Genomic DNA, 17,145 nt, shown 5'->3' with positions numbered 1-17,145 from the left:
TATTTAGAAATGAAAAGTATTAAATAAAGGTATAATAGTCAAAAAATTCTTTTATTAATAGGTTCTCAAGTGAGGTGTAAAAATGGAGAGGGAGAATATATTATTATTATTATTATTATTATTATTATTATTATTATTATTATTATTATTATTATTCAAGTTTCCAAGTCAAAAGGGAAAACTAAATTTACTCTTCCTTCCTCCTTTTGGCATAAATTTATGTTTTTGGTAATGCATAAAAATTATTGGAATAACTATTTCTCCATTTAGACCCTTCTTCCCAATTTTCCTCTAATATTTCTTTTTTCTTTAGCCTTAAGTTTATGACTGAGCTTTCTCCCTCCTCCTTCAGCTACTTCTTCTTCTTCTTCAGCTACTAAAATTTGCATTAATACTCCAAAATTGTATAGCAACAAGAACCCTATATATTGCCTTGTTTACTCTATTGTTTTTTCAAAGTCTTGTATTGATGGAGACATCAAGTGTTGACACAAACCCGAATTCTAATTCATCATCTCCACCTACTTCTAATTCAAGCACCTTCGGATTTAATCTCACTCCACTTCGAGTCTTGAGGTACCCGCTTTCTACTTTCCTTGAATACTCCGGTTTACTCCGGGTCCGACCCGACAACCCTGAAGCGTATTTGCTCATTCCTGATAATAACCGTATTCCCGATAACTCTGAATCAATATCTAATAGTGGTAACAGTAATGCTAGTAGTAGTGGGGAAGTTTCAATTAGGATAAATGAAAATGATGGGGTTAGGAGTGAGGGTGTTGGTGTTGATGTTGATGTGATGGAGGAGAGGGGTTCTAGTTCTACGGGGAGTGGGGGTAATAGGGATTCTTCTTCCTCATACCAAAGGTATGATATACAGCAGGCTGCAAGGTTGATTGAGCAGATTCTTCCTTTTTCCTTGCTCCTCGTAGTTGTTTTCATCCGCCAACACTTGCAAGGTATACTCTTTTTTAGTCATGTTTGCAATTCTACTTTACGTCCTATGCTTTTATAATAGTAAGATTTCTATGTCACTAGAAAATATAAACAACTTCTAATATTTTTTTTTTCTTACTTTTGTTTATATTATTATTCTATTTTGTATATTGTTGGGAGTTTATATGAAGTAACATGGTCAATGAGGATTCATATAGCTGACCCCAATTTGTTTGTGACTGAGGCTTAGTTGTTGCTCCGTCATGTTTGGAGTTGCACAATATTTTTGCTACTTTGTGGTGGTTAAAGGTTTGAAGTTGAGACTACACTGATGATTGGTTCTGATTACTCAACGGTTGTGAGAGAGAATGTGATTATCAGTAGTAACCTAAGCATGTTATTAATGTGTAGCAAATGTTACTGAACCAAACTTAAACTGAAGAAGAGTGTGAATAGTGAAACAAAAGTTCAAATGAAAACTGAACTCAAAGAAGAACGCCACCTTCCAAATGAGTGCAAGCAAGGTCTTTATACAATGCAAAAGAGAAGGCAAGTCATGTGGAAATGACATCGTTGTCCTAACAAAGCATACAAAAGAAATATTTGGCATTAAACTATAATGGATGAAATCTCAGGGCGGATTAATCGGTTACTTAAAAAATATAATAAATGGAAACTCTGTAGATACTGCATTCGTTTTAGATATTTTTAGTGATACATATGCCTCTTTGTGTGACATGCTGTCATATGGTGATAAAAGGCGTGGGCGTAAGGCGGGGCGTTTTACATATGCCTCAGCGGGGCGTAAGCCCCATAGGTATTTAATTTTTAATATTTTATAAAATAATATAATGACAGTTAATATTTATAAACAGGTAAAATTGCATAAAAATTGAAGAAAACTATATATATGTGTGCTCCATCCCCACAAAAACTAATCAAAACAGTCTATTATACGTTACTTACGAGCACAAGTAATTTGAGTCTAAAAGAATAAAGTTTTCTATATGGAGGAACAAAAAGGATGATTAACTTGCAATTTGAACTTTGAATTTGCTGCTACGAAGAAAAATGTAGTTCTCTTTCTATTTGTAAAAAAAATTAAATATTCGTTACTTTTGGGAGATATTAGCAGACTAGCGGACAAAATAAAAAATTGGAAAATCATGAATTAGGGCTTAAATCAATAAAAAAGGTCTTTACTTTTAAATTTAATACTTTTGAGTTCCTTTTTAAACCTTTTGAGTAATTACCAAACTGACTTTTGAGAATTTGGGTATTATATGAAGGACTAATTCAACAAATTTTGTTTTAATTTGAAAAAGTCTCTGGGGCTTACTCCTTACTAAAAAAATGCACCCCGAACGCCCCGAATTGCGGGGCGTACGCCTCTTGAGACTTTCGCCCCACACCATCGCCCCAGGGCGTTTTTGGTACGCCTCGCTGGGGCTCGCCCCAGAAACGCCTTTTAAAACAGAGATATATACCTCTACACTCTGCTAAAAGAAATGTAATGTAAACATGGAGTGGGAAGCCCAAGTTGGCATAAGATACCGTGTGGAGACCCTTTGTTGTATGTTCTTTTAGACTAATAGGTGAACAAGTAAAATTATACATCTAAGACTCTGGACTAGCTGGCTATGCTGGCATCTGCAATTTGCTCAGGGCCGAGTCCCTAGGCTGTCTATGAGGGGTCATTTGGTATGTGGAATAAGGGAAAATAATCCCGGGATTAGATGCGGGATTATTTTATCCCGCGTTTGGTTGAATTTTGTATTCGTTATTGGTAATCCCGGGATTAATTAATCCCACAATGTGTTTATTCTATCTCACATTGAGGGTGGGATAATAATCCGGGGATTGGTTAATCCCGGGGTAAACACTAAAACGGCAAAGATATACTTCTCTAAGGCTCTTTCCCAAAGTCTTTTAAACAATCCAAGGTTAAAATTGAAAATAAAAGTTTATCCCAACTTATCTAGTAAACACCAAACACATGCTTATTTTATAACCAGTATATCCCATTTTTAGGCCAACGAACCATACATCTACCATAAATATATATTCACTGAATAATCCGTCATTATTTACTCCCTGTATTATAATCCCATCATTATAATCCCAGGATAACTTGTTCTCCTACCAAAAATGACCCCTGAAGGCTTGAGGCTTAACTCACTAGCTTCACTTGTCAGCTGCAGTTGGTATCCTCATGTCGGGTCGTCGTGTTGGCGAAAATCTAAAAGCTGGCAACCTGCCATTCTATTACCTAGGAATCAATCTGGATATGGGCTCTATCATTTTTTCTTTTTGGTGCTTCTATTGATTGATAACGGTTACCATGATATTGACCGGAATGTTATGTGATGTTTGATGTAACTGCTGAAGGGGAGCTTTTTGATTATGAGAGTAATACATTTTTGTTCTATGACCACTCCTACTCATTACGCGTCTGTTGTGTGCTCACTTCTTAGAGTCACTGAGGCTAATGAAAAGAAACGTGAAGATAGAACTCTAAAAATATGTAGGAGAATGCCTTTGAACATGATAAACAGTTCTATGAAATTTTTTGACGTGTTGGGAGATTCACATAGCTCTTTGCCTTTTTAACTTATCATGTTATTTTCTAAGATGTGATTGGCCTGTTTTCTTTTCCTGATATATGGTTATATTTTGATGAACATTCCCCTAGAGACGTTTGACGGCATTATCTATTTTTTCCTTCTGGCAACATTTACTGGTTCCCGAGAGTAATGTATATTGTAACAAATGAACTCTCAATTAATCTTAAATGAAGTTTTCAGCAATGGCGAGCAGTAAATGATTGAAGTGGATTATTGACTAATACTAGGTTTATAGATGGGGACGAAAAAAACGATGGTGCCAATTTTCACCTTCGTCATGGAGACTAGTGCATCATGATGCATGTTACTGAAGTAAAGTTGCTGACAGTATGAATAGACTTAGTGCCCGATAAAAGTTTGACGAGTGCTGCATAATTCAAGCTGGCTTTCAAGTTTCAATTGGTTTTTTCAGACATGGACACTTGTCAATATTGGCAATTCTCGTTCCAATTTCATTGCTAAAAGTTTGATTATTCACATATACATGCTAAATTTCTTTTCAGCTGCATGAGTCCTTTATTTCATTCTCTAATTCATGTTTTGCAGGTTTCTTTGTCACAATTTGGATCACTGCCTTCATGTTCAAGTCAAATGACATTCTTCGGAAGCAGACAGCTCTAAAGGTGCAATTGTGCTCCATCTTTAATTGTATTTAGTTTTACTTGCTGTGCAACACTTATCCTCTTTGAAGCTCGATACAAAGATTAAAGTGGACTCAGAATATGGTCATACTGAAGTGCTGATATTTGCAGGGGGAGCGAAAGATCAATGTCCTTCTTGGTTATTTTCTGCTGTATATGCTTCATGTTATTGGAATCTATTGGTGGTATCACAAAGATGATCTTTTCTATCCATTACTTATGGTTCCCCCGAAAGTTATTCCACCTTTTTGGCATGCTATTTTCATCATCCTGGTAAATGGTATGATTTTTTGATACGCTTCTACTCTTTGTTCTGCATACATTTGTATAATGCTATACACATCTGGTCACCTTCTAATAATTTGCCAATATTTCTGTCCTAACATGAATAATTGCCCTGAAATATTAAATCAGAGTGCTTTTGTGAAGTGGCAACTTAAGATCCGAAATTTCTTCTGTTTCTGATCATTATTCTAGTTTCCCTCAAATTAAATTCACATGACATTGCTCTATTTTTCCTACTTCAGGGTTTGGGAGATAGGATAATTCCGCTGCAATCATATAATAGAAAACCTACTTCCTTCACAGCCCCCCCCACCCACCAAACCACCCCCCCCCCCCAAAAAAAAATAAATAAATAAACAAGAAAAAGAAAGACCCCTCTGCTTTCATCACTAGGGATCTTTCTCCTTTTTACCAATCAAATAAAAGAAAGGAAAACCCTCTGCTTAGCTCCAGACCCCTTAGAAAATGAAAGAGTGTGAAAAGGAGAAGGAAGAAATAATATACATGAAATCATACAAGGGAATTATTCATGAAATCATACCAAGGAGTTATTCATGAAATCATACCAAGGAGTTATTCATGAAATCATATCAGACAATATTGCCTAGCGGCTTAATTCCCCCCTTGATGACCCTATATCAGGTGCCCTTTATGCTTCAATAGTTCATTTTTGCCATGTAGAAAGTGATTGTTCCACTCTATATTGTTCCACATTTCCAATGTGGTCCGGTCCTTCCACCCCGCCATAGTGGGAGCTTAGTGCACCGGGCTGCCCTTTCAATGTTGTACTAAATAAATCTATCTTCATCTTTTTGGGGTGCTATGAAGGCTCTTAACTCTAGACATCTCATAGGAAGGAGCATCAGTCCTCACCTTCTCCTAAATGTTGTTATATCCAGATACAATGGTGCGACAGGCAGCAATGGCTTTGAAGTTGGCACTGCTTATGTATTACAAGAATGGCAGGGGCCACAATTTCCGCAGACAGGTATACTATGAAGCCAATGTTTTATGTTTTATCTGGCGATTTGTTGATTTCCTCTATGTTTTTTGCAAAGAACACTGAACTTGATTGGTCTCGTAGGGCCAAATGCTGACTCTGGTGGAGTATACCCTGCTTCTATATCGTGCATTATTACCGGCTCCTGTCTGGTATAGGTTCTTTCTCAACAAAGAATATGGAAGCCTTTTTTCATCATTGACAACAGGATTGTACTTGACGTTTAAGCTTACATCAATTGTTGAGAAGGTAAGGTCTTTGTGGAGCTAATTTCTGTTGGTGGTTACCAAAATTAAATGGAAAAGCCACCGTCCTCCCCAACTCTCCCCCGCCCCCCCGGCAGGGGGGTGGGGGAGCACCCCACAATTTTTATACAAATTTGGCATGGTTTCCCTCTCCGTCACACTTAGTTTCTGGTCCGCAGGTTCAATCATTCTTTACTGCTTTGAAGGCATTGTCGATTAAGGAAATCCATTATGGGTCACATGCCACACCTGACCAGGTATCATTTTTGTCATTGGCTTGCAATGTTTCTTCTCTATTTTACAGTTAGAAGCAGTTATATGTATGAATTGATGCACTAAAATTGAAAAATATACTTGTGTAAGGTGGGAGGAAAAATTATTGTGCTCTTCGTGGATAATGAGAGGGTAACATCCTATATTTTTTTTTTCGTCGCTTTTCTTTGGTCTGATGATAAATTTCATGTCGCTTCCTTATAGCAACTTTATTCCTTTATAGATTGACCATATCTTTTTTGTAAGCTATTGAGTTGTGTTACCAACATTGAAGTGTGTCGTACAACCTCTATGTTGTTTGCGCTCTTCGTTTCTTTACCTATCTTTAAGCTATTCACTCTTCTTTTTCCAAGTAGGTAATGTTGGTTCAACTTCTAAATGACCATTGACTCAGTGGTTTATGCATACGGACATGCAGTAAATGCCAAAAATCTTAACCCTCGTTTATAGACTTTAATCTCAGTTATCTAAGGACAATTTACATTCATAAAACTTTTGCCTTTTCTTGGTGTCTAGGCCAAATAGTGGAAAGTGTGCTCGGGACTACCAAATGTAAAAGTTGCGGAGCTGAAGTTGGGGTGTTTTGTGACAATTTCAACTAGAAGCAATCTAAAGCAATCCCCAGTTTAATATACTAACAGACAGATCTGTGAGACATAAAATAGCAAATGCAAAAGATTAAAGTGACACTAGGTCTGAAGCTATAAATGACATAAAGATCCACTCTTTTATGGCGTGTCCTTAGATTCATCAGCCTTTTTTAGTTACTTAGAGAAGCTGTAAAGATACTCTTCTGTGTTCTTAGAGTTACTTATATGGAACGAGCAGTAAGCATATTATCGCTCATTTTGGCAAGGAAGAGAATTACCTAATTAGATATCTTTCCTTTTCCTTATATCTTTAATATGCAATTCTCTCATGTAATCTTACGTTTTATGTTTCAACAAGGTAACTGCAGCTGGTGATCTATGTGCTATTTGCCAGGAGAAGATGAATGCACCAATTTTGTTGCGTTGCAAACACATCTTTTGTGAAGACTGTGTCTCAGAATGGTTAGTATTTCCTTTGCAGTTATAATTGGTAGGTAGTCATTCTTTATTCCTAACAAGGTTATTAAATATTTTATTAGTTAAATACAGAATATCCTAAAGAATCCTATAGAATTCCTATTAACATTTTTCTTATTCAAGTTCGATGAAGCTAGACATATGTTGATCTAGACGCATTCTAGTAACATTCAACACGCTCCCTCAAATTGGCAAACCAATTTTGAAATTGCTAATTTTGAAGACCGCCAAAATGTTGCTGGGATAGTGCACAATCACCAAAGGATTGCCACCAAAATCTCTGAATAGTGCACAATCACCAAAAAATTAAGCAGTGTTGGAATTTTTTGTCGCAAAATTTGTTGGAAACTGCACAGCGAAATAAAGTGCTTTGTGGACAACATATAGAGGTTTGGTGTTGTAAATCTCCAAGGCACTATTAGCATAGCTTGAATTGGCAGAACAATAAAAGAAAACAGTAATGTTTAGAGGAGGGTCATGGAGAGTAGAAAATGGAGTGGCACCGGTCGTGCGTAGAGAGGAACGACGTTGATCGCCAGAGAGAAGTTTTTTCTAGTCCGGGGAGAAGATGACGCTGATTGTTTGAGAGAGAAGCACCATCATTCACCCAAAGAGGAAAGAAAGAAGAAAAACACTAGCAGGGCATGTGGTGTAAGGCATTCCGGCCGGTAAGCGGAAATCACTTAAATCTTTACCAAGATTGTAGAGGCTCTGGTACCATGTGAAAATAAATGCGGAAACTCTTGTTGAATTTGGTTAACAAGCAATTTATAAGAGGGGCTTCTTGCATAGGAATCTTAAGTTACGTACAATGTAGTAAATAATCATACTCGATGCCCAACAAGAGAAGTAAATATATTATTTATTAAATACAGGCTATCCTATAGAACATTCTGTAGTATTTTCTTATTCAAGTTCGATGAATCTACACATTTGTAAATCTATACACATATTCTCCTAGTCCATTGTTTGATGTCGCTCCCCTCTCCAACACCCGCCTCTCTACTCTCTGAAATGACCATTCAGTTGTTGCTCCTCTCTGAAACGATCGTGCAGTTGTTGCTCCTCTCTTCGACAAGCAGATGTCATTCTTGTCGGGACTGTTCAGGCGCCGCTTCTCAAATGATCATTTAGGCATGGCTTCTCTTCCGTGATCATGTAGGAGCCATTCTTCTCTCCAGCAACCGGCTGGATTCCTCTCTCCTGCGATAACCTTGGCACTGTTCCTCTCTCCGGCAGGCGACACCTCTCATTTCTCCGGCAACCAGCGCCACACATCTCTACAATGACTGATCATGCACCGCTAATTTCTGCGGTGAATGTTCCGGCATTGCTCCTCTCTCCTATGTCCGTTTAGGCATTGTTTCTCTCTTGGATGTCAACTGCTCATCTCTCCCGTGATTGGCTGCCCTCCTCTCAGGTGCCTTCCTTCCTACAGCGACCGAGGTCTTTATCTGATACTTGATTATTTTTGTAATTAAAATATTATTGCTATAAAGAATAATATTTACCTAATCTAAGGTATAATATTAGATACTCATATCATTTTCAAAAAAAAATAGATATATCATATCTGCAGATTCTGGTAGATTCTCACCATAGTATAGCCTTATCAAAAAGATTCTTACCATAATATAGAGATTGGTCCTGGGCTTACATCTCACCGCCATCCATTATTTAAAAAAATTATCACGTGCTTGGCCCAACAAAAAAGAGTCTGACCTGCATGTATAGTTTGAACTTTTTAATGAGGTGGTCAGACATTTCAGACATTATGCTGTGATTCATGTGTGTTTTTTTCTCATTGGTCCTGCAACATTAATTACAAAGTGCTTTATAGCATTTTGCTTCTAATAAAATATTTGAAGTGCGCCAAACTATCATCAGCATTTGTGTTGATCCTGCCATGTATTGCCGGTGAAGGCCATAGCCCATAGGCAGCCATTAGAACAAGGGAATGCCTACTGGAATATTTAATGAATGCCATAAATGCTACTAATTGGGCAATGTCTGGAAAGAACTCTACTTGCTGAAATTGAGATTGTTGCATTTGTATTTGAGAGCCCTTTGTAACTCTCTGAACTAGTTGTCATGACCATTAGCCAAAGTAACTGTAATTTGCTCTCAGAGCGAGTTTTTATCTAATTGAAAATAGTCGCTAGTCCCTAATTCGGTGGAAGCATATCATGTTATCACAAATGAATTCGTCTTGCCCTCAGAAGGAAAAGAAAACTGTGATTGAGTCTGCTGTCATTTTCAATTTTAGTCTAAAGATGTTTCCATAGGCTAATCTGGTCTATCAAAGCAGACCTTAATGCTGAAAAGGAGAGGAAAAGGAGAGAGCGTCTGTGTTCACATAGTGTTATTTTTGAAGTAGTAACTGCTCAATCATTATTATGTTCCCGCTATCCCCTTGAGAAAAAAATTGATCTTTAAATCAATTTGCTTCTCTGCCTTATTGCTTGGCTGTTGCCTATTATCATGGACATATTCTGAATGCTTAAAAAGTGTTATGTCTATGCTTGTGCTAACAGTTAGTGTCCTCTAAACACCATGTTTCAGGTTTGAAAGGGAAAGAAGTTGCCCTTTGTGCAGAGCCTTGGTCAGACCTGCTGATCTAAAATCTTTTGGAGATGGATCGACTGGCCTTTTCTTCCAGTTATTCTAAATATAGATGTTACACCAGAGTGAATATCTTTCCGTGGTAGTGGCATTATCCTCGACTTGGCCAGTTTCTGAGTTATGAAATTACCTGATTCTGGGGGTTGCCCTGTTAAGGTTTCCACGAGGATGTTGCGTAAGAATGGGCTCTGCTCTTGATGCAGCTTCTCTGAGGATTTGGTGGGGATGAGAGGATGTCCTGATCCAATATCAGTACATATTGTGCTTCATTTTTGTATAGAGAAAATATTCATGTAATGTTATGTAATTCACAAAATTTAACCACAAACACAAAAATTTTGTTTCTTTTTTCAGGCCTGTACAGTTCCTCATTATCATTTCAACTTGAGAAAAATTAATATCATAGTATATCCCATGTATCATACAACACTAATGAAATACAAGTGATGGTGTTGGGGCCGGTGACACTCGCATCTTTATTGGCTATGAGTTTGTTTTATTTCCCAAGCCTCTTATGGTGCATCTCATCTTGTTACCGTCTTTTTAACCTTCCTTTTAAAAACAAGTGCTTAATGCAGCTATGGCTTTTTCCCTTCCCTAATTCCAGAACTTAAGGCCTTCGGCCGGTATGTAGTCAAGGTCCTATGACGAGCCAGCCCTGTGATTAATTTCCAGACCTCTGGCTGATCCTTCCCCTCAAAAAGAGAGATTTATTTTGTCTCAATGTTTATGAGAACCTTTCATGTAATATTAAATATGACACTCATTCTATTTTAGAATTTGCTCTAAGCTATTTGACACTGTTTTATTTGTGTATAACTTGAACAACTTACAAGAATTTGAATTTATTAAATTGTTCGCGATACAACTCTGATTTGATGCTTTTTTTAAATTTATTTTTTTTAACTATCATCCTTGCGCAAGGGAAATTTGGGTCATTTCTCGTCGTAATTACTCTAGTATATTATAGACTATCAAATTAATAAATTAAACTTGGTGTCCAGATAAATGTTACGGATGGAGCAGAAAATAGAAACATGTATAGACCCTGCGTGCAAACATTTGTTATCAGCATTAACAATCAAATGTTGAACGGCTAGAGTTGTGTCTACATTAGTACTGCTTCTTAGCTTCTTTTTCCCAATCGATGATCCACATGCACTCGGCTGCGGAATTTATTACAAACAGGAAAATAAAAAAGACCCTTTTATCAAAACTAATCAAACTGGTTCTGAAACCCGGTAGTGAGATTAAGCCATTGCCAACCAAGCCTTCCTATAGCATCATACATTGCTTCTATCAGGACATGAAAGTTGGTAATACAAGGTCATAAATGTTTACTTAGAGCAGAGATGTCTAAACTATTGAACCAGAAACAATACCGAGTAAATTCAACACCATCTAGCTGTCATAAAAAGCACAATCAAATGAATACTTGAGAATCCAGTAAAAGGAAAGCAATCGCTTATATACAGAGACGGTGCAAAAGTTCCATGTATTCGTACAGAATAAATTACATTAGTATAAACAATACAGCAGATAATCTGAAAATTTTATATAGAGAGAGCCGCAAGAGCCATTATATACACATTAATCAGCAAACATAACTTATTATTTACTAGCATTTCTCCCTTCTTTTCAATTTCACATGAGAGTAAATCTGAGATTTATTTACAGGGAAAGTACTTTTAGAAACAGAACTATCTCTGCCTACTCTCTGTTTTCAGAAAGCGGACATATTCCTGCTGTACCATTTCTCCTCCATTCACAGGATCAAAGCTGCACCTATAGAAACTGACAGAAGTCCAAGAGGTGAGAGAAAGGAGAACATTTTAGAAACGGTACAAACTTTTTAGTTCTAATGCCAGAATACATTGAACAAATGCTAAATATTTCTTCTTCTTAATTTTTATTTTTGGGGGGGTTGGTCATTGCTAAATTCTTACACCCTATTTTATCTACTCAATTACTCCAATCTCCACCCAAAGCGCCAAAAGAACATATGCCAAAAGGTTAAACTGAATTTGCTGACTATTGTTGCAACAGAGTAACATATTAAGCCAAAAAGAAAATTATTTAGTACCTTCCATCAGTGCCAGCAGTAACAACAGTGTTCTGAGAACCAAACGCAACAATGTACTGGGTACATTCTGGCAAGTGAAACTGAGCAAATGACCATTCAGAGCTAAAGTATTTTGGCAGAACTCCTGAAAATTTGTATTCAGAAAAGAAATCAAATTAGAACAGTTCCAACAGAAAATTGGCAGTGTCACCTCACCACTATGGATAAAGAGGTAAAATTTTGTGAGAATATCAAATCAGTTTCAGAAGTCAATCAATTGACCTTATTAAACTTGGCAGTTAGAATAATACAGCATAGTCATTACAAAATCAGTTTAAAATACTATGGCATATTCCTATTAATGTAATTATTATTGTCAGGGAAACATTGTACAGGCATTTCGGGTTGATGTGTAATTTCATAACATGCTCACCTTTCATAAAAGACAATGATGAACCAGGGTTGGCTCCAGTACTTGGAGAAATAAGTGCATCAAGAGAATTTGATGAATTTTGACACAATAATGTTGGAGTTCTAACAGCAGAATCAGCTGCAGCATCCTCGCCAACAACACGTACTCTTAGGCTGTACACATGGATGGTACCTTTGTCGCTAGAGACGGCCAACCACTGCACATTTGGTGATAGTGCAATACTATAGATATCTGCTTTGTCAACCCCTCTACGCACCTAACGCAAAGCATATGTAAGGAATTAAGCAATCTATGCTAAAGATAACATATTATCATTCAGTATTAGAGTCACCATTAGATGAAAGGAAAGCCAAAATAGAACAGGAATCATATAAAGCATGCTTTTAATCTAATAGGAAATTAGAGGAAAACATCTCAAAATCAGTATCTAAAACCAAAAGGTGGCCCCATTAATACCATTTTGTATTTTGTAGACAATTAGAAGTCTCAAAGATTTTGTGGATTGTCTCACAAGAGTATTACAGGCCCTAAAGTATTCTTAAGGAGAGATTCTTAACAAACTAGCAGCAGAGTGAAGAGCTAAAGAAGACTCAACTAACAGGAGACAACAATTAATTCTTAAAGCTAAGTAGACTTTTGATGTCCTGTCCATTCAGCAATTCCATTTTCAACCACCAGAAACAAGACAGAAGCATGCTTGAGAAATATTACCCCCCCTAAAGCATGTAAAACCATACCTATATAGAAATTCAAAATATTCAGCATCATACATACATACAACAACTACTACACCTCAATTCCAAACAAGTTGGGTTCGGCTATATGAACCCTCACTAACTACGGTATTCATTTAAATTATCTCATGAAAAGTATTAAAAGTTTTGAATATTTCAAGGTCATTCCATTTTCAGTATCATACATAGATAAATGAAATTTGAAGGTCGTACCATTTTCACCTATTGTAGTTTTGTCTATAAGCAACACTATAGAGTTCACTGTGATGCAAAAGGATCCCATCTATTAGCAATACCGAGTCTAAAATACTTAATATTATACTCCTTTCTCCAATCTAAAGTGACATAGTTTGATTTTTACACAAAATGTTAAGGCTACTTCTCAATTACATGTGAACTACATTTAGAAGGAAAAACTAAAACTTGTTGAAGCCGTGAAGAGAACTTTAGATAGCGACTGAATATATATCTATCTCCTCTCACCCTATGAAGATAAGAAATTTGTCAAGTCTCGATTTTGATATAAAATTCTCATCAATTGACCAAGTATATCTTGCACATGCCAATGGAAAATTGATCAACTGGTGACAACTTATGAAGCCCCATAATCCCCCATTGCTCTAGAGAATGCCTCCTAGTTCAGCTTTTTTCCAGTAACCTAATTGCATGGAGATTCCCACCAATTGCCCATGGAATCTCTTGCCACCCACATCCACCCTGAAACTTCCTACCGAAACTCTAGTTTTGATCCCTCACCTATGGCCTATAGACTCCCATAAAGCCCCACTAAATAACAGTGCCCACATATTATTAAAGAAATACCAATGGAATAACTCCCCTTCCTCACATCCCAAAGTACCAACGCCATTTTACTCCGTAGCGCTACAATACCTCCCATTCTTCCCCTAGTCAGGGTCATGACGCATTTCTCACAACTGACTCTGGTACTTCTTCCACTTCTGATTCTGGCAAACACAGGAAACTTGCACCTCTGCTAACTCATCTTGATGAAGGGTTTTTTACCCGAGTCATTCATTTCTCTCACATTTCAAGATATTATTTTACTCTCTACATGCAATACACACTAATTCTCTCCCGCCTCTTTTGCTTCCGTCCTCCTCCCTATCACTATTAATGAGAGGAAACTTTTAATTACTTCATTATACCTCTAAACACCTACGAATGTATGTTTATAAGTTGTTTCACATTTTGCAATTACATAACCTTTGTATGTATCCATTTTCCTTTTTGTGCTGGATCAGAGACGAAATGGCCTCCAAGTTAAGCTTTGATGTAAATAAGTACCTTACCACTCTTTACGGCCCATTAACTAAAACTACTTTTCATATGGCCCATCCCACAAGATTGACTTCTTTTACTAGGCAGCTGAGTTATACAATTACGTTCTTATATGCTAGTTTGACCTCAAGATGATGTCTTTTGACCTTAGAAACTTAACAGGTATGTACCTTAACATGTCAAAAATAATCTCCATGCCGGAAAGTAATTCAGGAAAAATTGGAACGGGAATATTTGATGACAACGCCCGACTTTTATGAGAATCCGACACTAAGAAAACTGCAAAAGGAATGAGCCAGCTTTGTGCTCATCCCTTCCTATCACCATTTGAATCTCTAGTTCTTCAACAAAATTCCTCAGAAATGAGAGAAGAAACTACCTCTTGCAACTGAGTTCCATCCATGGTGTTGAAGAGTCTTATCAAAGTTCCCCGAGTGCTTGCTGTTGCAAGAAGCAGCCCATCCATAGTCAAGGTTAAACATGCTATCTGAGAATCATGCGCCTTGATCAACTTTGTCATATTCAAGCCAAAATGCTCAGCCCGGACCTGTCCTCTTCGAACGCCTGGGCAAGCCAATACAGATGTATTTAAATGGTGTGAGAGGCAGCAAAGTCCCCTGGGATTGCCCACAGTTTCTATCTGATGAAGAAGCTTCAGATCCATAAAGTTGTAGACATATATCTTGTGCTCAAGGACTACAACAATACAATCCCGTCTTAGTTTCACTGCACAAACGTCAGACCTAAATGAAAATTCACCAATGCATCGGCTCTGATGATCATCCCATATAATAACTTTATTAGGTGGGTATTGGGCGTTAGTCCTGGCACCGACAAGTGCTAAAATGTTGCATCGGAACAACATCTCTACTATTCCAAACCCACCACTTTTCAGATCACGTCTGAAAGTCTCTTTGAAAGGATCACAGTTATATACACGAAAGCCACGGCTAGTGCCAGCAGCAAAGCAACTGTAATCCTGATTCCATGACACAGAGTGTAGCTCTGTATCATCATTGTCACTGATCTCTGGTTCAGAATGGCCAGAATGAGAGGCCCCGATCATGGGGGATTCATATGTCCCATAGGCTGCTGGTGGAAGTGTCCCTCGAGATGGTGAGACAGTTGAACTCGTTGGGGATGATAGAGTAGTCATCACCAAATGCAAACAGAAGCTATGGAAATCTACAAAATCAAATTTGAAAAAGCACATAAAGACGACAAACAAATGTAAAACAATTAGTGCATACCTTAAGACAGCAAGGAACAAATGTAAAAGGCTCGTAATACTTAAGTCTAGAAGTGCGTGAGTAATAGCACAGAACGCAAAAGTACATAACTACCAAAGCAGCATGAGTATCTTTTTGGTTTTCCACCATCGTCAACAACAAAATTTGCTGTATAAAGTTTACTTCTTAGCCCACAGAAGAACCTCTATAGATCTAGAGAACATTTATGTTTTAGAGGGCAGCCAAGCAATAACATTAATTATATTGGAATTAGAAATGAAAACTAGTTGAAGCTAAATTTTAGAAGACACTTTTCTGATAAGTTTTATATTTAAATAGTCATGAACCACATGAAAAAGGAAATACAAAACTTGAGACACTTTCTACGTGTTGTTCTCTGCATTTTTTAAAAAAGTTTTAACTTTAAAACGTCTTGACCCTCTCCAAGAGCATGTTTTTGCAAATGCTACCACAAATTAGATGATCACTTGCTGAGGCCAATTTGTCTCTAGGAAAATGTTCACAGTTTAAGAGCTTGATTCTTTGCAGGCTAAATTAAAGTGGCACAGTGCATTTGTGTGAACCACATTCTGGACATGTAGTTGCAAGTTGAAAAGGATTTCACACCATAATCTTTCAATCAATTCTAAGTCACAGTTTTATCTCTTTAATTAAATTACTATTTGCCTTTAGACATAAATAGAGGAGCATCACTAATAAAGCCTGATTCATCTTATCATCACTCAATGATCTTGTTCTCTGATTTCCTGAAGAAGCTCAATTTTTTCAGCACAGTATACTCACTCTTCAAGCAAACCTCAGCTCGCGTCAATTATCATTAGAATTGACTGGATTTTAAATCGTACAGTTTAAAATCACCTAACTAAAATGAAAAAATCAGAAAGATAGTATCTTTAAGTAAACCCTAATTATCCACATTCGGGCATGTACAATTGAAAATGGAAAAAAAAAAACATAAATAAGAGTAAAATGTGTTGACCTTTGTGTTAGTTCGGCAGCGATTGGTGAAGCTCAAATTTTGTGGTAGCGATTGCGATGTCACGATCAAAGAGAGAGAAGCCCAGATCTTTGGGAGGGTGAATTGTGATTGAGGGGAAAGATTGGAGAGGAAAGCACGACTGAGGAGAGAAGAGTCCGACGGGTTATTCTGGTTATTTCTATTTTTGGGTGTGGCCTGTTGGGGAGATCCGCGGATTCGAGGGGATCTTTTGTTTTTGACAGAGTGACACCATCATCCTTGTTTAGATGTTTTCTTTTTTGTATTAAATTTAAGAAAATCATGTTCGAGTCAAAATCCCCATCTAAAATCTAAATGGAGTTTTACTTTCTACGGAAACATACTTCATAATTGAATTGTCTATAAAGAAAAAAAGAAAGAAAAGGTAAAGAAGAAACTACGGCTTCCATTGATCTACAATAAAATTTCATTAGATCATTCATGTGTGACCTTTTGTTAGGAAAACAAAAAGGATTACTAATTAATATATATTACTAGCATATTAGTGTATACGGTCAAAACTTGTTTTGCTCTTCGTGTAATTAGTCAAGATTGGAACATAACGGACCAAGGGTCGTCTTCATAATATCGAGATGAGATCCGAAGCCACGTTATCAAACTCAAGATTCAGGGACCGATTCAATACCGAGCTCAAAGTCAATATCGAGCTCGAGTCA

General features: G+C 37.1%; 2 protein-coding genes across 5 annotated transcripts; one reads left to right on the top strand and one right to left on the bottom strand.

The window, feature by feature from the left end:
* Positions 1-244: 244 nt before the first annotated feature.
* LOC107783021 (uncharacterized) lies at positions 245-10,158 on the top strand. 3 transcript variants are annotated; one of them, XR_012698069.1, is made up of 8 exons: positions 245-959; positions 4,107-4,183; positions 4,313-4,481; positions 5,386-5,474; positions 5,571-5,735; positions 5,911-5,988; positions 6,953-7,739; positions 9,634-10,158. XR_012698069.1 is itself a non-coding variant. In XM_016603981.2 (8 exons), exons 1-8 carry the CDS (start codon positions 470-472, stop codon positions 9,737-9,739), a joined length of 1,278 nt encoding a protein of 425 aa, XP_016459467.2. In that variant the 5' UTR covers positions 245-469; the 3' UTR covers positions 9,740-10,158. The 3 variants fall into 3 exon arrangements, 2 of the variants coding, with proteins under 2 accessions (XP_016459467.2, XP_075084210.1); XM_016603981.2 differs by having other exon boundaries at positions 6,953-7,056; XM_075228109.1 differs by lacking the exons at positions 6,953-7,739; positions 9,634-10,158 and adding an exon at positions 6,095-6,348.
* A 982-nt stretch (positions 10,159-11,140) lies between these two features.
* On the bottom strand, positions 11,141-16,887 carry LOC107783022 (autophagy-related protein 18d-like). 2 transcript variants are annotated; one of them, XM_016603982.2, is made up of 5 exons: positions 16,451-16,887; positions 14,601-15,406; positions 12,189-12,444; positions 11,777-11,900; positions 11,141-11,487 (listed from the first exon to the last, which is right to left on the bottom strand). In XM_016603982.2, the coding sequence occupies exons 2-5, from the start codon at positions 15,375-15,377 to the stop codon at positions 11,394-11,396; spliced, it is 1,251 nt and encodes a 416-aa protein (XP_016459468.1). In that variant the 5' UTR covers positions 15,378-15,406; positions 16,451-16,887; the 3' UTR covers positions 11,141-11,393. The 2 variants fall into 2 exon arrangements, with proteins under 2 accessions (XP_016459468.1, NP_001312280.1); NM_001325351.1 differs by lacking the exon at positions 16,451-16,887 and having other exon boundaries at positions 11,394-11,487; positions 14,601-15,377.
* Positions 16,888-17,145: the final 258 nt, after the last annotated feature.

This window comes from Nicotiana tabacum, chromosome 13 (genome assembly GCF_000715075.1).
Source record: "Nicotiana tabacum cultivar K326 chromosome 13, ASM71507v2, whole genome shotgun sequence".
NCBI lineage: Eukaryota > Viridiplantae > Streptophyta > Magnoliopsida > Solanales > Solanaceae > Nicotiana > Nicotiana tabacum.
Note: the sequence above shows the minus strand (reverse complement) of the source record. Positions and strands in the feature narration are given on the sequence as shown.

What these genes read in the sequence shown, in the direction of transcription:
- LOC107783021 (XM_016603981.2), top strand. Translation starts at nt 470, where the DNA reads ATGGAGACATCAAGTGTTGACACAAACCCGAATTCTAATTCATCATCT. An exon ending in TTTCATCATCCTGGTAAATG is followed by an intron (nt 4,482 to 5,385) that starts GTATGATTTTTT and finishes TGTTATATCCAG; the next exon opens with ATACAATGGTGCGACAGGCA. An exon ending in GAAGACTGTGTCTCAGAATG is followed by an intron (nt 7,057 to 9,633) that starts GTTAGTATTTCC and finishes ACCATGTTTCAG; the next exon opens with GTTTGAAAGGGAAAGAAGTT.
- LOC107783022 (XM_016603982.2), bottom strand. Translation starts at nt 15,377, where the DNA reads ATGACTACTCTATCATCCCCAACGAGTTCAACTGTCTCACCATCTCGA. An exon ending in ATGGAACTCAGTTGCAAGAG is followed by an intron (nt 12,445 to 14,600) that starts GTAGTTTCTTCT and finishes GCTTTGCGTTAG; the next exon opens with GTGCGTAGAGGGGTTGACAA. An exon ending in ACTGCTGGCACTGATGGAAG is followed by an intron (nt 11,488 to 11,776) that starts GTACTAAATAAT and finishes GACTTCTGTCAG; the next exon opens with TTTCTATAGGTGCAGCTTTG.